The 26,475-nt window shown below is 38.0% G+C and overlaps 1 protein-coding gene across 4 annotated transcripts in view; it reads right to left on the bottom strand.

The window, feature by feature from the left end:
* Positions 1–12,037: 12,037 nt before the first annotated feature.
* Positions 12,038–26,475, bottom strand: part of HIVEP1 (HIVEP zinc finger 1) — a 141,161-nt gene continuing 126,723 nt past the window's right edge. For all 4 annotated transcript variants that reach the window (XM_004432118.3, XM_087438006.1, XM_087438007.1 and 1 more), the window contains exons 8-9: positions 15,466–15,977; positions 12,038–13,777 (exon numbers count right to left, since the gene is read on the bottom strand). In XM_004432118.3, the coding sequence (XP_004432175.1) occupies positions 12,599–13,777; positions 15,466–15,977 (1,691 nt within the window). In that variant the 3' untranslated portion in view covers positions 12,038–12,598. The remainder of the gene's footprint in view (positions 13,778–15,465; positions 15,978–26,475) is intronic.

Genomic DNA, 26,475 nt, shown 5'->3' with positions numbered 1-26,475 from the left:
CATTTAAAAGTTTTTTGTGGGGGCCGGCCCGGTGGCGCAAGCGGTGAAATGTGCGTGTGCCGCTGCGGCAGCCTGGGTTTGCCGGTGCACTGACGTGCCACTTGTCAGGCCATGCTGTGGCAGCGTCCCATGTAGAGTGGAGGAAGATGGGCACGGATGTTGGCCCTGGGCCAATCTTCCTCAGCAAAAAGAGGAGGATTGGCGGATGTTAGCTCAGGGCCGATCTTCCTTACAAAAAATAAATAAATAAAAAAATTTAAAAAAATAAAATTTTTTTTGTGTAGAACCAAAGTTTAGCATTTTGATGAACTTAAATTTATGAAATTTCATGATTTTTATTTTTTTGTTTCTTATCTAAAAATCCTTTCCTACCTCAATGTCATATAGATAGTATCCTATATTTTTCCTAGTAAATTTATTACTTTCTTTTTTCAGTTACAGTTTGAAATGTTATCTTAAGCATTTCAAATTAAAGTAAAAAAAAAATAAACCCAGCAAATTCAATTCTTTCAAACATTGTTTATAAACAATCAAATTCTTGTAAATATTTAACATTACAAGCATAACTTTTATATATCTAATTCTCTCAAGTACTTCAAACACTGACCTGGGAGACATACAAATTAAAAACAAAAACAAATAATCCTAGGCATAAAAATTCTCCTTATTGTTAGGCTAGCTCATTAGAGGTTTAGAGTGAAAATTTCAGAGCATGAAGGGATGTTTGATTGTCAGCCATTGTCTTCTGGTTTCTTTCTAAATTTGGTTTCCCCAAAATAATACCAATAATTATGATAGTAATAATAATAATAAGAGGTAACTTTCATTGAATGCTTATTACAGGCTAGGCAGGCTCTTTACCAAATATCCTGCATGAGATCTCATTTAATCCTCACACCGACTTCTGAGTTTGGTTATTACTATTATACCCATTCTATAGATCGGGAAATTGAGGTACAGGAAGGTTCAGTGACCTTCCCAAGTTTAGAAAGCTCGTAGGCAGAGGAGGAAGATATAATAATTTCAGACACTGTCTCCGGAGCCTGTGCTGGTAGCCAGCGCAAATGTGGCCACTTTGTAATTTTCTTAAAGGATGTAGTTCCCCTTCCCCTCTTGGGACATCATTTTCCTCATTTATTAAATGAGGAGATTGGAGGAGTTAGCTTGAGTTTGCTTTTTACATCTAAAATTCTATGATTCTTAAAAACACACCCAAGACTTAGAAAAATCAGTTTACCTAGCATGGAACCACATAGCTCTCTGACTAATCAGCTGTGTTCGTTCCCTGTGTGACAATCTAATTCAGATATCCTCCTGTCCCAGTCGGGAGTAACTTGGAAGTTGCCAGGCAATGAAAAGCAGCCCTAATTCCAGCTTAACTAGAGATGCTGAGAACCTAATTCTGCTGACCTGTGCTCCTCACAGTCCGAGAGATTTAATCACTATTCTACAGCTGTCTCTGGGCAGGCCTGGGCTCTTTGGACGGCCCAGCTGTGACCATCTGCAAAGAAAACTCCTCTCTGTGCCCACTTCCTGCTAGATTAGACCAAGAATAAAGGCAAGCACAGGACAGCCCAGGACATGCATACCTTCCCTTTGGGATTGCAGGTCATCATCTGCAAATGTTACACACAGTTTTTTTGTCAGCTGACAGCCCACCTTCTCCTTGAGAATGGACAGGAATGTCTTCACTTTTGCCAACTCGTACACGGAAGAGTTAAATGCAAGCCGTTAGGCGCCATCTGTTTGGTTCATTCATTTTACTTCTGCTTTGTCTTGTTCTCCTGCAAAGCAAAATGTTAGAAGACATTTTAAATATAGCGCAGCATTTTAAACAAGGCGGGAGTGGTTTTCAACATAGTCACAGATAAAGATCTCACCATGGTCTTGCATGTGGTGGGTGCTTCCTAAGTATTTGTTGAATGACTGTTAGTATCTGTCCTATGCAAAGCATTCAAAATCATTGAAAAACTCCAATAATCCGGCCTAACATTTATTCAGCTATTACTATACACCAAGAATTGTTCTACTTTTTACATGCTATCTGCTTTAATCTTCCCAAAGCCCTCTGAGGTGGGTAAGTACTTTTGCCCTAAATGATAGATGAAAAAATTGGGGCATAGAAAACAAAAAGTCTGACAATTAGCTGGTAAATTGTTGCTGGGATTTGAATTTGGGCAATCTGCTCTTAAGATCACTTGTTTCCATATGCAATATGTTGTTTCCATATGTAATACTTAAACATAAGAATCAAAAATTAAGCTTATGTTTTGATTTGACAAACAGATAAACTATAGAACATCAGCACTATCTAGACTAATAATATTTTTCAATGTGTAGATGATGAACCTTCAGATATGTTTTGCAAATCCATTCTCTCTTGTCCGTACTCCATTTGGTAATAAATTTGTGAGATGACTGATAACAGCAGGAAAACAATCTATGGCCACTGAAGTAAGCCTTAGGCAGAGATTGAACTAAAAGTTCAATCACACTCCAGCCAACAGATCTAAGTGGCCCCTAAGTCTGGACTGAATTAAGGAAATGTACAGATTTTACAAATCATTAATTTAGAAATCATTTACATTACATTACAAATCATTTACAAATATAGTTAGTAGGCATTCTACATGCTGAAGAGACAGTTATTTAAACAGTAACAACAAAAACAACAGCAATAAAAGCTCTAAGTGCCTCTAAGAGATGATAATGAAAGTCTGTCAGGAAATATTTTATCTATTTCAGCTGAAATTCTAAAGAATATGTGACTCTACCTAGAGCAGAAATTTTAAATGTTTTGACGACTGAATCTGTTTTGTCTTCCAAATCCTTCTTTTTTTGAAGGATTTAGAAAAACGACAACAAAGAGTTCACAGGAATTTGTTTAGTTACAAAACAAAACAAACACAACATTTTCCAGGAAAGGCCCTGGGGGTCCCTGTGTCAGTTCTGATCTTTATCTCCATTTAAAGGACCTTCAGAGCATTGACCTCAAGGCATTCGAGGTTGCTTAAGCATCAAAGAGGACTGATGTACCATGTACTAAATACCTTACAACTATTTCCAATGGAGTCTGAGAAAAAGAAAAATATCTTTTATGAGACATTTAACATCATGGCCGTTAACAAAAAGAAGTCATTAATGATTTGGTTCTGAAATTAACAAAAAACCAAATAAGTTATAAAAATTGCCTTATTTTTCTCCTCACAGATTAGTTTTTTGTTTTTTTTTATTTTTTATTTTTTTGTGAGGGAGATCAGCCCTGAGCTAACATCCGTGCTAATCCTCCTCTTTTTTGCTGAGGAAGAACGGCTCTGAGCTAACATCTATTGCCAATCCTCCTCCTTTCTTTGTTCCCCCAAAGCCCCAGTAGAGAATTGTTTGTCATAGTTGCACATCCTTCTAGTTGCTGTGTGTGGGACGTGGCCTCAGCACAGCTGGAGAAGCGGTGCATCGGTGCGCACCCAGGATCCAAACCAGGCCGCCAGCAGCGGAGCGCGCGCACTTAACTGCTAAGCCACCGGGCCGGCCCCAGATTAGTTTTTGAAATTCAGTTTCTTGTAATCAACATTATGAATTCAAAAGGTTGGAGCCCCTTGTAGACTATGAAATGATGCAAGTTATTTTATCAGAATAGTTAGTATACGTTTAGTGAAGACTGGATCTTTCAATCAATAATGTTATGAGTATTATAACATGGTTGTTTTAAATAAGCAGACTCTGCATGAAATCATAAACTACTTCTAGGGAACTACTTTTAGCAAACATGAGTTTCAAAGTAACACAAAATGTCTCACTGTATAATATGTAAAGATATTCCAAAATAACTAATTTCAAATGTATCAAAGGATAAAACTGCTGAATCAAAACTAGTCTTAACATTTGACCCTTTTGGGCAAAAATAAGCCTTGCTATTAGCAAAGAAAACTAAGCATGCCTGGCTAATTGACTGATCTCTAAGCTGGCTTTTCATTCCATGACTGACCTCCAGGAATGTAAAGTCCTGTTGTCTTGCGCCTAACATGGTTTCCTTAGATCCTATTTGGCAACATTCATAGTAAATAACTAAACACACCATCTCTCAAGTAACTGAAAAGAGATGAATGAAAGATGTCTTGTCTCGAGCAAAACCAACTACATAACAAATGTCTATTGATCTTTTTATCTTTTTAAAATCTGCAAATATATGGACATTATAAAAGGTATCTAATTATTCATTTCTATATTCCAGACACCAAAAGTAAAAATTAGAAGGAAAAAAAAGAGTTCAATTCTATATAGTTACCTCTATTGATTCCTTCTGAGATATGGAATCATTTTCTAAATAGATCAATTATTTCTTTTCTTCTCTTACTACTTTGTAAAAAGAATTTATAAATGTCTTTAGTTTTCTAAATTCCTGTCTTTGCTTTCTTTACATTACATTTAAATCTGCACATAAAAAAAATAGTACAATTTGATGATCCCTCTCATAGGAGAAGTATATTTAAATAATTTTCTCCTCTATCAAAAGTAATGGAAAATTGCTTTATTTTTTTAGAAATATTTCTGAAAGGACCAAATTCAGAGACTTTATAATATTATGGTATGCTGTGCTCAAACCATGTCTATATCCAAAACAGTGTGAATCCATGCTCAACCTTCCTCCTTTCAACCTAACTTTTATCATCATAAGATGTGTAACAAAGACATTTTTCTGAATAATGATTAATAATTGAAACCTAACATACTTTGGAAATTTACCTGTTTTATGCTTGATTAGAATTGTCACTTTAGATTGCCATTTTATCTCCTGATATTTAAATTAAATATTTCCTCACTAAATATTTTTCTGGCTCTCATTATATCAGTTATGAGGAAGCATGTAGAAAAAGGTTATAAAATCTATTATCTATACAAATATGCATGGCACTGGAAATACTCATTTCAATAGGAAATTTACATGGGATGTTTTATGAATATTAAGTAGACTTTCACCTAGTAATGAATGCAATTCAACCCAATTACCGTGAATCATTACTGAATAACAGCATGGTACAGCAGAATAAAACAGACCTAGTTTTTAAAATTTTTTTATTGATGTTTTAATAGATTTTAACATTGTGAAATTTTGGGTTGTACATTTTTGTTTGTCCATCACCATATATATGTCTCCCTTCACCCCTTGTGCCCACTCCCCACCCCCATTGCCCCTGGTAACCACAATACAGTTTTTTCTGTCCATGTGTTGGTTTATATTCCACATATGAGTGAGATCATACGGTGTTTGTCTTTCTCTTTCTGGCTTATTTCACTTAACATAATACCCTCCAGGCCCATCCATGTTGTTGCAAATGGGACGATTTTGTCTTTTTTTATGGCTGACTAGTATTCCATTGTATATATACACCACATCTTCTTGATCCAATTGTCAGTCGAGGGACGCTTAGGTTGCTTCCACTTCTTGGCTATAGTGAATAACGCTGCAATGAACATAGGGGTGCATAATCCTCTTTGGATTGTTGATTTCAGGTGCGTTGGATAGATTCCCGTAGTGGGATAGCTGGTTCATAGGGCATCTCTATTTTTAATTCCTTGAGGAATCTCCATCCCATTTTCCATAGAGGCTGCACCAGTTTGCATTCCCACCAGCTGTGTATGAGGGTTCCTGTTTCTCCACATCCTCTCCAACATTTGTTGTTTCTTGTCTTGAAGATTATAGCCATTCCAACGGGCGTGAGGTGATATCTTAGTGTTGTTTTGATTTGCATTTCCCTGATGATTAGTGATGTTGAACATCTTTTCATGTGCCTATTGGCCATCTGTATATCTTCTTTGGAGAAGTGTCTGTTCATTTCCTCTGCCCATTTTTTGATCGGGTTGTTTGTTTTTTTGTTGTTCAGTTGTATGAGTTCTATATATATTATGGAGATCAACCCCTTGTCAGATGTATGTTTTGAAAATATTCTCTCCCAGCTGGTGGGTTGAAAACAGACCTAGTTTTAAATCTCAGCCTCACTACTTACTAGCTTTGTAAGCCTGAGAAAATTCCTGAACCATAAAATGGAGATAACATCGTATACTATCTATTGTCATTGTTAACTTAGAAATACTGCATTATATATAATGTGACTTGTTCATAAAATACTCTACTATTATCCTATCAATGGATATGGAACATGACCTGCCTATAATCTCAAAACTTAACTCTGTATGAATGCCTCGTTACTTTAAGTGAGAAAATTTACTTAATTTTCAAAACTAATTTATCATATTCTTTTAAGCCAGGAAATTTTCACATTTAATCTGAGGTTTCATCATAATTATCTAAATCAGTTACATCCTTTCAGAATTAGGTATATGGTCTGGGTGGTGGGGAAATAAAATTTAAAACTTACTTAGATCCTTAACTTCCATTCTTTCATCATTATCCCAACGTGCAGTCCCCACCATTACCAGAATCTAGTGCCTTGCAAGAATTATTCTTCAGAGTGTGGAAATAAGCCCTTAATTTCTAACTAACTCTAAGGCATTACAGAATGAGATAGCTCTATCTTCTCAGAGAAAAAAAGCAAAGTAATAGGAAAACTTTGGTTATTTGTCAAGAGGACTTTTTATTTTAATTTAAAAAAGGCCAAACTACAAAATGAGCAAACTTTGAGAGAAACGTCCGCTTGGTCCTTCTCCCTGATATTAGAATGTGGGTGGATCACTGACCCGAGTCTTGGGCTCTTCTCAGCCCCTCTAGGCTTTTCCAGAGCAGATCTGGTCCCCAGCACCCAAGCTCTTGGAAGTGGTGTTCTTTCAGAACTCGCTTCAGAATTAAGTGGAGGGAAGAGAAGTTAAGTATTTCCCCCTCTGACTGATCCTGATATAGCTTAAAGGATTAATGTGAATAATACTAGAATAATTAACCTCAGTCTCCCTTGAAGATAAATGTTCCTCCATATTTATGTCTGATTATTATGCAAATATGAATTTTAGTTTGTGAGCCATGAATCCCCACTAGCTGCTTGCTGTGAGGATAATCCTGGTTTTACACAAAAATTAATGGAGACATGGAATTTCCCTCACAATAGCCCACCCTTTTTTTTTTCATAATCCTTGAACTCTCTCTCCCCTACTGGAAAAACAACATTATTATTATTCTTTGTTATTATTCATTATGATTATTTTTTATTATTTCTGCTGCTGTGACTCTCCTGAAGCACTTTCTTGGCTCTCATAAGGAGCCATCCAGGTTGTCCCGCCTCCCAGCCCTCTCATAGAGGTCGTTCTCCAGGCTTGGCCTCCATGGCCTGATGGCTTTGAAATGTGCTCATTCGTCTCTGTCTTCTTCAAGCTTGGAGACCAGAAGTCCCGGTTACGAAGGATACTCCCATGATGCTCTGTTCGGGAGGGAATAGAGCGTGGCTATCTTTTACCTAGCTCTAAATAATGTATTTCTAATACCCTCAAGCTGACGCTTTGGCGGCGGTGGGGGCGGGGGAGGAGTTGAAGATGGAACATATTGAGCTTTGTATAAATGAAGCTACTACAATTTTTAATACAGTTTAATTTTCCAACACAAGTGCCAGAGCATCTGTTTTCCTGTTAAATTTTGTCTTATATTCAGCCCATGTCTCCAGTTGGTCAGATCTTCTTGGACGCTGATCCTCATCTATTTGGATCATCAACAAATGTCTCCTATAATTTTATTGAGTCCACCAATTAAAGAGAAAAGATACTGTGGCCAGCTTGGTAATGGATAATTTGTGTTTGCCTTCCATGCTCCCTGCATTACTTCCTTTTCCTCCTCATTTTTGCTGCCCTGTTATTGCCACCCCTGCCCCCAAATTATTAGCACAGTAAAGAAATGACACTCCTTTTCCTGCATGACTCTGACCCACTGAGTACCTTCTCACATGAAGAGCCCACACAGTTCTAATCATCTTTAACTCCATCCCTTGTTCTCCATAACATTATCATGGCTTTTTCAGATGCTAGCTATATCCCCCAGATGTTGTTTATTTCCTTTGCCTCATGCTTCCTGCGCCGTTACTTATGTGTAACGCTGTTGTGTCATACAATCCTGGATTCAAATACCAGCTCCTGCACCTGCATGGCGAAGATTCAAAACATTGTGAGATGCAGCCTCCTTTTCTATAAAATGGGAGAATAATACCTGCCTTGAAGGACTAAATGAGATTATAAATGACACATAGTAGGGATAAATATTAGTTCTGCTCCATGTCCCTTCTCTCTGTAATGTCCTTCCCACATCAAAGTCCCTTCAAGCCAAGCTTAAATGCCACATGCTCCATAAGACGTTCCCTGATCAACTCAACCAGGAGCTCTTCCTCGTTTGCACTACTACTGCACTTGGTTGTACCACTTTTATGCCTCTTAAGATACTTTGCGTCTTGTTGCACTTACTCTTCTACCAGAATTTAAGCTCCAAGAGGGTAAACACCATTTAATTTGTATATCCAAAGTGCTTTCTATATTGTTGGTGCTAAATAAATACTTGTTAAAAGTCTGAGTGAATCTTCTCTCTTCCACTTAGACTGGTTCCCTGGCATAATTTTAAACAACATGTTTATCTCAGTTTTCATTACTCAGTTTTCATTGCTCTTTTTGTTCTACTGCTTAGCATCATCTCTATTCTAAAGTCCCAAATCCCATACCTCCTTCAAAATACAGCAATCCCCGACATACACAAATTGTTCTTTAATTACTTAAGACAATAACTTTCTTAACTCTTGAAACATTTGTAGTCTGGTATGTGGTCTAGTATTGTTCTCTAGTTTATATGGCCTGAGTCTTAAGCAGGCATGCTCCTTCAGGATAGAAAGCGTGCCTTCTAATTTCTTTCGTATCTTGCATAGTACAGTAGTTGGTTGGTACTTAAGGCATTACTGGAATTTGGATGCCTGAGAGTCTTCTTCAGGCCCACTCGATTCAGAGGACAGGGAACATCTAAGGCAGGTTATGTCTCTGCTTTAACTCTTATGCCTACAGTACCTTGCATCAAACCTTGTACATGCAAGGTTCTAGATGAACCCAATATATGTAGGTAAGAGCCTCATGATTTTCAGATTAAACATTTGTAGAGAAAAGTATTTTACTCTTCTTGTTTTAAATTTGTTCTCTCCATTTTTTTTTGTTAATGACAAGTGATTTACTATCATTCAAATATTACATATATATGCACATATATATATATATATAAAATGACCTTCACTGAATATTAAGTCTCCAAAGTCATGGGAAGTTAGTTTGGGAGAAGATTGTGTTTTAGGGAGATTTAATATCCCGTGTTTAGAATTTACAGATGGTTTTGAAGCAAAATTACTCTAATGGAAGTCACCTTTTTGCTGTTGCTTAAACATGATCTCAAAACGTACTGTCAAAAACAGAAAAGCCAAGAAGAGAATTGATGTTATATTTTGACCTGAGCATGCATCAAGAAATATTAACTATCTTGACAGTCTTCCAACAAAAATAATGATAAACTCCATCATTTAAAATTCAGGTCAGAGATAAACTAATAAGAAAAGTGTTACTTATACTGTTTCTTGACAGGAAAGTCATGGCTGTACTATGAAAAAAAAATGTCTCTAGATTAAATGTTATCAGTTAATCATCATTCTGAAAGAAAGAATTATCATTGAATCCTAAAGTTTGGGGAATGAAAGTAACTCACTTGGGTGGCATTGATTTATGTTAACTCATAACAAATGTTCATAAAACAGATATACTGTTTTTTGTTTTTTTTTTTTTTGTGAGGAAGATCAGCCCTAAGCTAACATCCGTTGCCAAACCTCCTCTGTTTGCTGAGGAAGATTGGCCCTGGGCTAACATCTGCGCCCATTTTCCTACGGGACGCCACCACAGCATGGCCTGACAAGCGGTGTGTAAATCCATGAACAGGATCTGAACCCCCGAACCCAGGCTTCTGAAGTGGAGTGTGCGAACTTAAGCACTACACCACTGGGTCGGCCCCCAGATATACTAATCTTTGAAAAGTAGAAAAATGACCTTTGGTTCTTTAGCTATTTCCAACACTTCTGATGGTGACATTGCAGTGGATTCACAGAAGATATTGAAATTGTTTCACATTACGCTTTTCACCTGTTTTGCCAATAACTCATCAAAGAGATTTGCTATGTCATTGCACTCTAGTTCTCCACCGACCTGGGTCTTCATGACAGCACAACAGAATCCAAGTCAAAGGGAATCTCACCAGCTCTCTGAATTACACCACTTGTGAGTCATTTGTATTTGAGAATAACAGTGCTCCTTGGGAAAAAACAACTTTGGAGAAACAGTTCAAAATTATTCCTTTATATTTTGTTCATGTACCACATTAAGGTCAGTAATATTAAAGGAATGTATATAATGTAATGAATCTTGAAAAGTCAAGAGTACAAACTAGCTTAAGGTATATTATAGGTTTATGAAATTTTCAAGGGAGCATCCAAGCATATAATATTTAGTATTTGGTCAAATGTAGGAATTCTTCAAATTGAGAAAATTCTATCTGTACAAACTAAAAAATCTCAATGTTGAAATTATGAGCATTACTTCTGAATTTAGAGAAGTCATATATACCTAAAATATGATCGTGGAATATGTTTATTATACTGCTTTAACATTTTAGGCCATAAAAGTATAATATAAAGGTATGACACAAAGTTAAAACTCACAGGGGACGGCCCAGTGGCTAGCAGTTAAGTTCACGTGTTCCGCTTCGGCAGCCCGGGGTTCGCCAGTTTGGATCCTGGGCCTGGACTTACTCACCGTTCATCAAGCCATGCTGAGGCAGCGTGCCACATAGAACTAGAAGGGTCTACAACTAGGATATACAACTATGTAATGGGGCTTTGAGATTGGCCCTGAGCTAACATCTGTTGCCAATCTTGCTCAAAAAAAAAAAAAACTTACTAATTTTGAGAAATTTGATAATGAACCTCAGTTTCAGCAATTATATTGATAGAGCAATGTAATTCTTACAAAGAAGTTTCCAGAATGTTTTTCAGATATTAGAATATAAAATGCAGTTTTATTATCTTTGAGAATTTTGTTACTTTCATCTGTGGGGAAGTGTAAATATAAATTGAAGCATGCATCCACAGCATTGCAGAGCCATCAGAGCCTCCGAGAGATCATAATTTAGACTCGGACACACAGGCCAAGATAGCAGGGGTCTTTCCCAAAGTCACAGACATGAAGGAGGGGCTGGCTAGTAGTGGGTCTCCAAACTCCTTAGAACACTTCCCCATGCTCTGTTGCCTCACCAGCTTCACATCCCTGAAATCTTCACGAAGCAGGCCTTTAAACATGGGAATACATCGCCTTAATGATGTGCTAAATGTTCAAATCCCAACATTAAAACATTTGCTCACCAATCTAGCACCTACAATGCTTAGGTAACAATGCAAATCAGTGCAGTGGTAATTCTGCGCCACCCCCCCCCCCCCCATTTTTCTGAATGAGTAAGGACAGTTAAGCCTCCCACAACAGGAAGTGCTCATTTCTGAAGAGAGCCATGTAAGTAATTTAGAAGTCTGGATTTGTTTCTTCTGTAAATCTTGGACCCTCTGTAGTTTGGGCCTGGACAGAGCTCTCTGGGGGTAACAAGTAGGACTGAGGGAAAGGAGAGCCCGAGGCTCGCGAACAGGCCTGGCCGAGGAGCCTGAGGAACGGGTTCATGGGCCTCACCCGAGCCAAGCTCTCAGGGTGATTGTCTTGTAACCTATTTCACATTGACCGGAAACCGTCATCCCCACATTTAGGAACTTTCCCCATTTCAGGCTGGATGCTACATCTACTTACAGAAAGTATTCTTAAACACTGAATCTTCTATGTTAATAGGTACAAAATTACTCCTCACAAATAAGAAAAATAGGTCTCTCAGTTGTATGGATTTCAGGGAGATTCACATGGTAGTAACATCACTAAAGCCTCCGTTTCTCAAAAATAAAGGAGGGGGTGAGTGTGGAGGAAGGTGGGCTAGTTTCTGAATGCAGGTCACTGACCACTAGATTATAGAAAGAAGGCACAACTGAAGCAATGGTAAAGTCAGTAAACAATATTTTACTGAAACATTTCATAACACAGAAAATCTGTCTGAAGTGTAAAGTTACTGTCTTACACAAGAAGGACAGACCCATTTTCAAAGACTAATATGAATACAATAAATATGGAGTATACACACTAATTTATACACAGAAACTCTGCCCCACAGCCATAAAAATTTATTTAACAGTGCAACATATAATTTAATCATTTGATTTATTTGACAGGTTTTTCTCACTAAACACAAATAACTACCTAGTTTTCATATACATATATAATATATATATTTTATGTATATAGATATTCAACAATCTGTACAGTTTCTAAACATAAAACTCCTAAAAGGCACAATTGTCTATACAACATGTACAAAAATGGCTGGAGCTGACACAAAACAACAATTATTGGTCAAAAGTTCATGATTGCACAAAGATTAGTTATGAGTTCATGTCAGAAAAATGTGCTTTAAGGAAAGGAGGGTTTTCAAAGAAACCTTTAAGTGTTATATAAAAAAAACCAAAAACCAAAAACCGAAACAACTCTAAAAAATAAAAAGCCACTAGGTTGCTATCACAAGCCTGTCTTCGTCGTCGTCACTGCTCATGTCACTGAACTGAGTAGCGGCCTGCCTCCGGGGCAGTGCTGTGGGCCTGGGTCCCTGTCTGTCTGGAGAGAGAGTCTGTGGGCCTGAGGGCTCTGTGGAAGCTTCTGGCCGTGCCTTCAGCAGAGGCTCTGACATGGATGCTGGTTTGCCCTGGACAGAAGGGAGTTCATGCTTGAGCTTCACATGATTTACTGAAGTGGCCTTCCCTGTGTCCATTTGACTCGAACCATCAAGCCTTGCATGGTCTCTTGCAGGGGCAGGTGGATCTAGAACTTTTTTTGCATTTTCCCTCTGGACGTGAGGTGACCCCTGAGGAGACGCGGTCCTGCTGCCCTGATTCGCGATGGCCACGGAAGTCTGCTTGGGTGGCGCCTCACGCGCTCTGCTTCGGGAAGCTGGTACTTCGGGAGCTCCCTGTGCATCAACGGTTACTTGACTAACCGAGGGAATTAAAGTAGGCAACGCTATGTTCAAGATCTGGAGGCCTGGAATGTGAGCCTGAGGGGTGGGACTGCTCTGTGAGGAAGGGTTTGCAGTCAAAACCTGCAGTCCAACAGCATTTAGAGCGAGCCCTGGTGGGTGTACCTGCGGGGCAATGTTTGTATTGGCCAGGCCTAAAATATTGACGGTTTCCATGCTCAGTGATGGAAGTGGCTGCAGGCCCGGGGTACTTAGGTTCTGAAGGCCTGGCACACGGATTTGGCCAATGGGGATACATGGCACAACACTGCTTAATTCAGCCACTCCAGGGGGATTTGTAGTGCCAGAAACTTCTGTGATCGTATCCCCAGGAGTGCCCACGGTTTGGTGAATGACATTGACAGCAGGAATCGTCAGCTGCATTGGCCCAGCCTGAATGGGTACAAATGTGGAATATGTGAGGCCGGCAGGTACCACATGGATTCCCCCAACTGGAACCATATTATAAGGTGTCCTTGACTGCTGTTGGGAATGCAGAGGAAGGTGGCTAAACAAATGAGTCTGGGGAGAAGGCAGGCCTGGAGCTGGCTGGAGAGTTATTTGCTGCTTCTGTTCTTGAGTGTCAGGCTGAGGCGAGCCCACTGAAGGCAGCCCCACCGCTGTCTGAGGGCTGCGCTCGGCTGCAGGAGGAGGAAGTCTTGCAGGTGAGGCGTTCTAAAGAACAAGAGAGAACAATCCTTTTATAGCAGAGCTTTCTTAGTCACGGAGCTAAAACGCTCGCCTAAAATCTATTCTTCCTAATGAGGTAAAAGTATGTACGTTTGTATTTTATAAAAATCATAAGCTTGCCAAAAACTGTTATTTTGATTTTAAGAAATACATTTCCAATTAAAAATCAACTACCTCTTTAATCTAGTTTCTAGTACAAACAACAGCAACACATTTTGTATAGTACTTTGCATTTTTCAAACAAATTTCCTGGATATCGTCTTATTTATACTAAAATTAACCCTGAGAGGTGGCCATAATTATATTCTTCTTCTGTTGTTCTTATTGCTGGCACCACCAGCTCCATCCTATTTTAGAGATTAGAAGTTACTGAGAAAGTGAGATATTAGTTGGCTATGAGTATCAACTCAAGTGGAAAAGTTGACTGGAGGATTAGTCATGTATGAAATAAAGACTTGTCATTAATAAAAAGATCTGCAGTAGTTCATTTGTTCATTCATAAGTTTATAAAATATCTACTGAAAACCAGATTCCCAGGCATGGCAGGTATTTTGAGAAAGAGAAGCTTCAAGCACAGGTGATCAACACGAAAGTAATGAAATGTTATGAGTAGGGCTAAATCTTGCTAATCCTCTCCTCCACCTAAGATTATCAGCTAAATATTAACTTTTTCTTGATAATACCTGTATTATAGAGCTACATTAATTTATATACTAATTTAACTTAAATATTAATATAATTTAAGTATTAATGTAATTTAACTAAATTATATTCATTTAGGATAGTCTCTAGAAATCCAAGCTTTCATAGTCTTTTTATTTTTCTCCAGTGTTACCTAGCAAACCAAAACACGCCACCTTTAGAAATAAATCCTACTGCGATCATCAATACACACTAGAGGTGAGAGGACTGTCAATGAGAGAAGGACATGTTCCTCACAGAAGTGAACGTTCATTCCTCACGAGCCCACCAGGGTGAAAGCCGGCGAGCACGCACGGTGCATTTAGGGTGACTTTCAGGAGGGAGGTCCGTGTCTGGCCCTGTGCTAGTTCCTGGGCAGGAAGCTTTCCCAAGCTGCCAGAGCAATTTGATCATTCAAGCAAAGGGAGCTTCTTGATACATTTTTTGGGTCACATTAACTTTGCCATAGAAACTGGTAGTTGTCTTGCCGACAGGGACAAAATGCAAAATGTTGGGATAATCTAGTGCAGACCCATCCTAGCAACGCCGGGGAAAACAACTCAGAGTAAGCTGTGGGATAAAGAAGCCCCAAAATCCAGGTTCTCAATTGGCACATATATTTTTTTTTATTTCAAGATTAAAAATAAAAAGCAGGGGCCGGCCCGGTGGCACAAGTGGTTAAGTGCGCGCGCTCCACTGAGGCGGCCCAGGGTTCGCCGGTTCGGATCCCGGGTGCACACCGACGCACCACTTGTCAGGCCACGCTGTGGCGGCATCCCATATAAAGTGGAGGAAGATGGGCACGGATGTTAGCTCAGGGCCAGTCTTCCTCAGCAAAAAGAGGAGGATTGGCCCGGGATCCAAACCCGGGCCGCCAGTAGTGGAGCGCACACACTTAACCGCTAAGCCACGGGGCTGGCCCTAAGCATCTTATTTTCTTAAGCCACTAGGTTCCCCATATTTAATAGGTTAAACAACAACAAACCATGTACCTGTGTTAAAGCCACAGCCTTTCCTGCCATAGAACTTCTCAAAATTTCTTCTGATTCAGGGCAATCTACAGACATCTGATGACACGGGGACCTGGGGGCAGCTTCAGGGGACCTAGAAGAGCCCATGGGAGCAGCCGTCTGATCTTCGTCTTTCGAGGCAGCCTGCCTGGTCTTCACCGGAGACTCTGCCCTCTTGCCGTAGTCTGACTGCACTGTGCTCAGTACAGTCATCTTGGTGGGCAGCGCCCTGGGCAGAATGTCCATCGGGTCCGCGTGCACCCCAGAGAAGCAGTCGGGAATCCTGACGTCCTCGTCAGCACTCACGGAGTCCTGCAGACTGCTTCTAGACGGAAGATGCTGCGGGCTGGCTGTGATGGAGGGAGCTGCTGACAGGACTGACTCAGCCTGGCTGTCTTCATCGTCATCTTCGTTTTCATTATCGTCCTCATCTGCACCATCAGATTCGTCAAGATCATATCCAGACCGATCGTAACTGAATCTTTGTTTTTCATCTAACAGAAACAACCAAGAGGGTATGTTACAGAATGTTTTGCAAGTGGACAAATGCAATCTTATATTTTTTATAAGCTTGGCAATACTGTGAGAAATATAAAAGACAAAGACTCGACCCATAAAAACCTACAATTTAGTTCAGTAGAAGGACATGGGGAAGAATACCAGTTAGTCTACCAGGAATTCAGAGAAGTGAGGTGCTGACAGAGAGTGGTATGGCCAGGGCAGGCTTTGTAACGATGGGGAACATGAAATGAGCCTCAGAAGAGTAGACAGGCAGAAGGTAATACGTAAAGAAAATCAGAAATAAAGCCCTCAAATATTATACTCATAAAGTCCCCAAAAGAAGACTAAACTATATAAAAAAAAATTTAACAAAGTGTTCAATACAACTCTTTTCCTGAACTTACTTCTTTGTATCTCCCTACTGAAGAAATTAAAACAAAAACAAAAAACTGATAGCATTTTGCATTTATAAGCAAAATAACTTTAATACTTGAATAATATTTTAGACATGTTTCCACTGTCCTCTGAGTAGTAATATTCTCTAATATTTAAGTCTCCTTCCGTTATTTTTTTTACTAAGAGAGGTGCTAAATTTTCCCATCACCTTTTTCTATGATGATTCAACCCACTCCTTACAGGAAGGGGAACACTACCCACAAGTCATTCATATCAGCCTCATAATGTCACGTGCGAGTATGTTTAACAAGGAATATTCAAGACTATCCAGGGAATAGTTTCAAAATTCTCATAAGCTCGTGTGGAACTGGGTTTAAAACCATATCTATTCAAAATCTTGCAAAATTAGAGGCTCTTTCCCTTGAAAACTAATAAATTTTATAAAATTAAATGGGGGAGGAAACATCTACCTCAATTCCTTCTCATGGAGCTATAACGAAGAAGACATCAGACCACGTTCAGCTTAGCTGTGATACATTCTGCATTTACACGTATTTTTTGAAGAGAAAAAACGTAAATAGAGAAATAAGCAATAGGTATATTTCCTGGCTCTCCCAAATGGTCTGTATATTAATTTATTTTACTACTCTTTCTATTTTACAAAGGTAAGTCCTTAGAGAAAAGTCTCACGGAATCAACACTAAAACATTTCAGAGTGATTACTTCTAGGAGATGGAATGAACTAGAACTTTTATGTTTATCTTGAGCATATGTTACTTCTAAACATTCAAAGATAAAACATATGCATTTAGGTTCCTTTAATATGTAATTTCATAAGTTTTTCTCCTTAAGGGTTCTACTATTTTGTTGTAAAATAATAAATAAAATACTATCAATTTATTGAATTAGGAAATATAGGAAAAAAGGGGAAAGTAAAAAAAAAAACAAAAATAGAAGAAACTGGATGACTAGGAGGAACAGGTTACTGGAGAGGGAGGATGATTTCATCAGAGAGGAGACCTGCTACAAAGTCTAACTAGGATGAAATGTGCTTTACCTTAAAAACTATTACTTTTTTAAAAAGAAAAGTGTGCCTAACTTTAAATTTACAACTTTTTCCAAACCCATCATAAAGCTGAGATCCCAGACACTCAAATAACTCTGAGCAGAGACAGCGTCTGCAGGAAGAGAGGAGACACAAGCTTGCGTCATCTGGAGTAGATGCAACAGAACACTGGTCAGAAGAGTTCAGCTAAATAGTTGACGGATTGACTAGAGCCAAATGTGGGCTGGCAGGATTGTGTGAATCCTCTGGGCTACACTCTCTTGCAGGCTCTATGACATGAGCCCCACGCAAGCACTCACAAAAAAGAGTACTAAGTGTCCACTGTGGTCCAGATCTAGGGGACAGGAGCAGAAGCTACATAGGAGAGGCAAGGAATTCCACCTGGATCCACGTGCCCTCTCTCTACCAAGAACAAAAACCTTAACCTGTGAAGGGGAGGGCAACAAGCACGACTGCCCTCAGGACCCTGGTGAAAACTCATTGCAGTGGGGAAAGGGAACAAACAGGAGATTAAACACAATCTACTCCTTGAGAAGAGACAAGATTACCAGCTGAGTCCAGCAAAACAGCTGAGGGAGGAGCAGGAGAACGAGAGGGCCGTAGCCCAGCAACCTAAGGACACGGTACACAGAGAAGACTGAGGCTGACTCAGAACAGAGGTGGCATCCCACCCACCGCCTCACCGCCTACGGCCAAGCTAAAGAGCTTTACATGACAGGTAACAGTAAAATACTTCTGGGAGAGGAACAGAAGAACAAGAATGTGTAGAGCAACACTCACTGAGGAACAGTACAAAGGGAAGACTGAAAACTAGAACTGATCAGGCATTGCTCTTGTAATCCATCCTCTACTCCAAACACAAGGTATCTCTACTGGAAACTGAAGCCTCTGGTGCACTGAGGTAGCCATGGCAACATATCTCTCAAACCCAGTCCAATTTCTAACTAGAAAAACTCTAACTCCCACACTAAAGGCCTAGAGGAAGAAGAGGTGAGCCCATTACCAGGCACAAAAACGATTTACATTATCTCTACTGTCTTACATGAGATGTCCAGCTTTCCACAAAAATTACAAGGTATTAAAAAAAGCAAGGAAAAAAAACATACTCAGAAGAGAAAAAGCAATCAGAACCAGTCAGACATGACACAGATGTTAGAACTGTCAGAGAATTTAAAATAATTATGATTAATATGTTAAAGGCTCTAATGGGAAAGGTGGACAACATACAATATCAAGTGGAAATTTCAGTTGAGAGATGGAAACTATGAAAAGAACGAAATAAAATGCTACAAATAAAAAACACAGTAACGACGACAAGAAAACTGTCAAACCCAGAATTCTATGCCCATTAAGTCATTTTCAAAGAAGGAGAAATACAGACTGTCTTAGCAAAACAAAAACTGAGGGAATTCATTGCCAGCAGACCTACTTGATAATAAAGGAAGCTCTTTAGGCAGAGAGAATATGGTATCAGAGGAGAACTTGGATCTACATCAAATAATGAAGAGCATCAGAAACAGAAGGTAATAAATAAAGGTAGAATTAGTTTTAAAAATTTTTAATCACTTGCTCTAAAAGATAACTGAATGTCTACAGAAAAACAGTAACAACCTACCGTGTTTTTATAGCATATGTAAACATAAATGGTACAACAACAGTAGCACAAAGGATGGAAAGGAGGAATTGTGAATATACTGTTATAAAGTCTTTATGTTACATGTAAAGCAATGTAATATTATTGAAAGGAGACAACTAAAATTTTTAAAAAGGTATAAATAACAAGTCAATAGAGGAGAAAAAATAGAATCATAAAAAATGCTCAACTAAGGCATAAAAAGAAGAAAACATAAAATGAAACAAATAGAAAACAGCCGGCAAGATGGCAGATTTTATTCCAACTACATGAATAACAACATTAAAAGAAATGGTCTAACATATGAATTAGAAGAGAGAGATTGCTACACTGGATTAAAAAAGCAAGTCCCAAATACTGTTTACAAGAAATCAATTTTAAATAAATATACAAATAGATTGAAAGTAAAGTCTGGATAAAGATATACCTTAAATCATTAACTAAAATATAGCTAGAAAAACTATACTAATATCAGACAAAGTAGATTTTAGAACAAAAAATATTATCAAGGATAAACAGGGGGGCTGGCCCTGTGGCATAGCAGTTAAGAGTGCGCGCTCTGCTGCTGGTGGCCCGGGGTTCGGATCCCGGGCACACACTGATGCACCACTTGTCAGGCCATGCTGTGGCGGCGTCCCACATAAAGTGGAGGAAGATAGGCACGGATATTAGCCCACGGCCAATCTTCCTCAGCAAAAAGAGGAGGATCGGCATGGATGTTAGCTCAGAGCTGATCTTGCTCACCAAAAAAAAAAAAAGATAAACAGGAACATTACATAATGATAAATGGGTTAACTCTCTATGAACATATAACAATCCTAAACGTGCAGCAACTAAACCAGAGTTTCAAAATAAACGAGGCTAATACTGAAAACAGTAATAAACAAATTCACAATTATAATTGATAACTTCAACACTCCACTCTCAGTAATCGATGGAACAAGTATATGGAGCATCAGTAAGAACACAGAACACATGAAAACACCATCAGCCACCTAGACCTGACAGTTATAGAATATTCCACCCGACACCAGAATATACTTTCCTTATAAGTGTACATGGAATATTCACCAATATACACCATCTTCTGAGCTACAAAACCAATCTCAACAAACTTAAATGAGTAGAAATCATATAGAGTACGTTTTTGGATGAAAACAGAATTAAACTAGAAATCAATAACTAGAAGATATCTGAAAAATCCCCAAATATTTCAGAATTAAGTAACATATTTCTAAATAACACATGGATCAAGGAGAAAGTGTCAAAGAAAAGCTAGAAATATTTTGAACTGGACAAAAATTAAAATATAACATTCAAAATTTGTGGGATGTAGCTAAAGCAGTGGTTAGTGGGAAATTTACTGGACCAAACACTTTTATTAGAAAAGAATAAAGGTCTCAAGTAAATAATTTAAGTTCTCATCTTTAGAAATTAGAAAAAGAAAATAAAACTAAACCCAAAGCAAGGAGTAGGAAGGAAGTAATAAAGATGAGAACAGAAATAATGACACTGACAAAGGAAAAACAGAGAAAGTCAATGAAACCAAATCTGTTTAAAAAAAAAAAAAAAATCAATAAAATTGATAAGTTTCTAGTAATACTGGCCAAGAAAAAAAGGAGAGAAGATATAAATTGCCAATATTAGGAAAGAAAGAGGGGCTATCACCACAGACCCCATAGAAAATAAAAGGACGATAAGAAAATCTATGAAAAATTCTATGCCCTACCAATAAACAACCGGAATTCAAAGTTAAAAATACAATACTATTAAAAATAGCACCAAAAGAATGAAATACTTAGGTACAAATTTTAAAATGTGCAGGATCTGTATGTTCAAAACTACAAAGCAGTGGCTAAAGAAATCAAAGATGGGAAATAAATGCAGAGATATACCATATTCATAGATTGGAAGTCTTGATATTAAGATAGCATTTCTCCTCAGTTCACCTATAGATATAATACAATTCCATTAAAAATGTCACAAGCATTTTGCATATATTGACAACTTGATTCTAAAATTTCTATGGAAAAGAACAGAAACTAGAATAGCCAAAACAGTTTTGAAAAAGGAGAAAAGTTGAAGAACTCACACTAAAGACTGTGAATGGACATATAGGATGAACAGATCAGAAGAGAGGGCGCAGAGATAAAAACCCCACAGATATAGTTAGCTAAATTTTGACAAAGGCAATTCCATGAAAAGGATAATCTTTTCAAACAAATGGACATCCAGACACCAAAAAAAGTATACTGACACATACTTTATACCTTATATAAATAATAACTCAAAACAGATTATAGACCTAAAGGTAAAATCCAAAACTATAAAACTTCTTGAAGAAAACTGTAGAAAACCTGTGTGACTTCGGATTAGACAGATTTCTTACATATGACACTAAAAGAAAAATCAATAAAAGAAAAAATTGATAAACTGGAGTTCAAAATATTAAACTTTTTCTCTAACAAACACACTGCAAAAGAGAACAATAAGACATGCCATAGGCTGGGAGAAAACATCTACAAATCACACTTCTGACAAATTATATCCGGAAGATATAAAAAACTATCAAAATTCAACAATAAGAAAACAAACAATCCATCTTAAAAAATGGGCAAAAGTTCTGGACACTTCACCAAAGAAGACATCTGGAAAGCAAATAGCACAGGAAAAGATGTTCAATGTCATCAATCACTAGGGGAATGCAAATTAAAACCACAATGAAATACCACTACATATCTATTAGAATATTTAAAAAAAACTCTGCTGGCAAGGTTACAGAACAACTGGGCTCTGATACACTGCTGGTGGGAATGTAAAATGGTATAGACACTGTGAAAAACAGTTTGACAGTTTCTTACAAAGCTAAATGTACACCAGCCATATGACCCAGAGATTCTACTCCTAGTATCAAACCCTGGAGAAATGGAAACTTACATGCACATAAAAACCTGTACATGAATGTTTATACCAACTTTATTCATAATTGCCAAAAACTGAAAGCAACCCAGACATCCTTCAACAGGTCAGTGGAGAACAAACTCTGACGCATCAATATAATGGAATACTATGCAGCAATAGAAAGGAATGAACTATTGACTCACACAAGGACAAGGATGACTCTTACATGAATTTTGCTAAGCGAGAGAAGCCAGACCCCAAAAGCTACTTATTCTATGATTCCTTTCATGATACTCTGGAAAAGGCAAAATTATAGGGAGGAAAAGAGATCAGTGGTTGCTGGGGGCTGTTGGGTGGGAGGAGCTGTTGTCTGCAAAGGAGTGGCACAGGGGAATTTTGGGGGTGAAGGAACTGTTCTGTATAGAACTATGAGGTGAACATACAATTCTATGTATTTGTCAAAAACCACACAACTGTACACCCTAAAGTGAATTTTATTGTATGTAAATAAAAACATAATCCAGCAGGATGTAGGGGGATCTGAGATGGAGTGCAAGCTGAGACAGAAGACTCTACCTGAAGTACAAATGAACCACATAACCACACTGAAGGGGACAGAGGAAAGGTCCCCACCTACATAACCTTAGCAAAGGGGTTCTTACCAGACACTGTGAAGGCTAAAGACAAAAGAACTGTACATAAACCTTGTACTGTAATTGGAAATCTGTTGTTCACAGGTGGGTTAGGATTTCTGAAACTAGTTGATTGGTACACTAGAGTTGAACAAATATGTAAACATAATGTAGATAAGACTCAAGTTTCTCACTGTAGGTGAAAGAAAAAAGGAAATGGAGAAGGCTAGAATAAACTTCGTGGTGCTGGACTGGAAGTGGAATTATCAGTATGGACTCATGTTCTCATTTATATATATGACATCAGTGTGTGTGTATACATGTATATACATACACATACACAAACAGATACAGAAATAAATACAGATGTGTGTGCATGTATGAGTTAGCACACACACATTAGATTTTCTAGCTCTATCCAATGAGGGGCTAGAAGCAGTATCAATGAATCCACTACCTAGCAGCTAGATCTTGGTTTCTAAATAACCATTCTCCAGTAAAGGGAACCAGGGTCATTAGAGACATGGTTGATTCCAGGGCTGGAACATCTTGGGGTGCCGGAAAGCAAGGAACTGCTTATGAGAACTTGAGCTACACAATAAATGATGATTGTATTGGATTATAACCCAAAGAATAAAATACATATCCTTGAGTCCATACTAATGTAAATGAGTGAATGGATGAATGAATGAATGGAGAAATGGTAACTTCTCCTTGCAGAAAAATTTGAATTAACAAATTAGAACACCACATTAATACTTACCACAGGCAAGACCCGTCAATGTATAAACAAGATATCCGCATAATTTCAAAGTATCTCCCACAAACATTTATAAAGGCAACAACAGTAAGTACAGTAGAATAGTCCTGGCAGATACCACCTTAGCCAAGTAATGCAGGCTAAGAGGACCAATATACATACTGATCTAATGTACCCCTGATATGACACACTAAGAAAAGCACATCATCCTATGGCACCTTCCCAATAACGCACAACCTCAATCCAATCATGAGCATCTATCAGAAAACCCCAAGTTGAGCAACATTCTACAAAATAACTATCAGTACTCTCTAGAAGTGTCAAGGTCATGAAAGAAAGACCGAAGAACTCATTAGAAGAGCTAAAGAGCCATGGCGACTAAGTGCAATGTGGGATCACGAAGGAGATCCTGGGACAGAAAAAGGACGTGCATGGAAAAATTGGCGAAACCTGAGTGAGTTCTGTACTTTAGTCAGTAATATTGAGCTGAAGTTCATTTCTTAGTGCTGACACGTGTTCTATGGTTATGTAAGATTCTAACATCCGGGAAGCTGGGGGAAGAGTACACGGGAACTCGCTCTACTAGTTTTGCAACTTTCTCGTAAGACTAAAATAATCTTTTAAAAATAGCATTAAAAAAAACCTATTTGCCAATGCTATTTTATTCTATTGACACCAATATCCACCTTCCCACTGTTCTTATACTCATCAAGACTTCTCCGTCCGATAAACAATAGGAAAGGAAAAATATCGCTTAATAGAAAATTATTAATTCTTGAAACCAATTCCAACACTTCTCTTGGTTAATTTAAAAGCCCAAGAAATTTCTCCTAAATATACCCTAACCTATATATATGTTTTAAATTTTTACCACCTAAAATTGTTTTTATCTTGTATCTCATACTTATTTCTGCATTTCTTATTCAATTATGCATATGATGACTAAATGGCTTTACTCTGGTCCTGGCCATCTAGACTCTAAGAGAATCCGCCTTAGCACCACACACAGACCAATACTATTTGATCATAACCAAAACAAGGATTAATTAAGGACTTGACTTTTTCTCAATGATTCAAAAAAATGAAAAATACAGGTAATTATTTTAAAGTGTCGAGCCCACAGCTCTCAAGTGTCAGAGCGGAGACTGAAACCCAGCTTTGTCTGCCTCCCGAGTTTGTGCTAAACATTCCACATTATGCCAAATGTCATATTTAAAAAAATCTAACCGTAGAATGATCTGAAAGAAGGTCAACAATGAATTATAGTCAACGAACTAACTTATAAATATGCATGAGTTGAAATGTTTATAAGTACAAACATTAGAAGCTTCATATAATGATTATGAATAGAAAATATAAAATGCAATGCTCAAGAACATAAACTAGTAACTGAACCTTTTTAATTTCACAACAAATACACTGCATTTTATAGTAACTACAGAAGTTTAAGAATAATTAGTTATATATAATTAGTTATACTATATATCTTCTAAATTTTTTACCATATATATAAATTTTCAGTGTATGCAATTTATATGAAGGATTTAAAAAGAACATTATATATTTTTTAATGGGGAAGGGGATAAAACTATTTAGCTCCTTTTAAATCTGATTTTGCTTTGATCATACCAAATTTCAGATCAAGGTTGGTAGTATGCGTGGGAAGACACACAGTGTGGCTTCCCTGGACCTTCCTTTCTCCCTGGACAGAGCCACCTGCCCACAGCTTGGAGAAGCCTTAAGAAGGGCTGGGATTCCTTTCTGTTGTGTTCCTTCCCCAAGATAAGGAAAGAATAATGTTTATCTCTCTGTATGCATTGTGTCTGGAAACTCCTGAAGGGGAAGACCACTATCAAAGTCTGAAAACCAGAAAATGAATTTTGAATCATTATATATTTGTTAAATTGGTTGATATTCTAGGGTGACAGAAAAAAAGATAAAATGGATAGCTGGCAAGGGCATCCTTTTACACATCCACAGCACCAAAACAAAGCCCAAACAACTCTGCTCTGTTTGGATTCATGCTAACAACAGTCCTTTCATATTACTTTGCTGTCCCCTTAACCCCTAACCCAGAAAGAAGACTATTACTGAATCAGAAGTTGTGTTGATAGAAGATCCAGAAAGGAAAAGTGACTTGTCTCTGATCACCAGCCAGCAAGGACGAGAACACAGACTCATTAACTACTCCAAAAACTTACCATCTATGACTTTGTGATAGTGCTCACTTCACTAAAGCATGTTACTTAACATAATAACTACTACAGTACTATTCTGTGCACGTATTATATCGGGGGTTGGCAAACTACAGCTGCTGGCCACATGTAGCTTACGGCCTGCTTTTGTAAATAAAGTTTTCTTGAACACAGCCAGCTCACTCCTTTACATACTGTCTATGGCCGCTGTGCTATAACCAGAGTTAGGTTGTCAGGACAAAGACTGTACGGCCCACAAAGCCTGAAATATTTACCATCAGGCCCTTTACAGAAAGTGTGCCAACTTCTATGCTCTATTGTCATGTTTAACCCTAACAACCACTCTGTGACAGATTTGCTATCGATCCCATCTTACATGAGGAAGTTAAAAAACTTACACATGGCTAGCAAGCATCAAAGCCAGAATTTGGAAAGAGGTTTTTATGCATTTAGGAATCCTGTCATTATTCCAATAAGATATACTGACTTTTTACTATTATGTTACAATTGTTCTTTCCTTGGTGTGTACAAGATAGACTGTAATACTCCAGGAAGGTAAAGCTGTGACTTTCCCCATGCATCTCCCAGGGACTCTAGAACAGATAAGGAATCCATACTTGCTTAATGAATTCATAAATAAACGACCCTTAAAAGTTCTATTAAATTTATGTCCTCCTAGACACATTCCCCACTCATTATAAATACATTTTTCCAATGCCCAGTAAAATTTTACATAAGCACAAAACTAATTCCCTTATTTTCTGTGAACTTAAATTCAAGAGGGAAAAAAGAGGTATGTAATGCAGCAATACTGTCTTTCAAAGGTAAATGTTTCAATAAACTTATGTCAAACAACTTCCCTAACAATGTATTTCAAAAGTCTCTCAGATCAGTTGGGTGAACTGCGC

Source organism: Ceratotherium simum, chromosome 13, assembly GCF_057802395.1.
Source record: "Ceratotherium simum simum isolate JZ-2026a chromosome 13, ASM5780239v1, whole genome shotgun sequence".
NCBI classification, from domain to species: Eukaryota; Metazoa; Chordata; class Mammalia; order Perissodactyla; family Rhinocerotidae; genus Ceratotherium; species Ceratotherium simum.
This window is presented reverse-complemented; position numbering and strand designations above follow the sequence as displayed.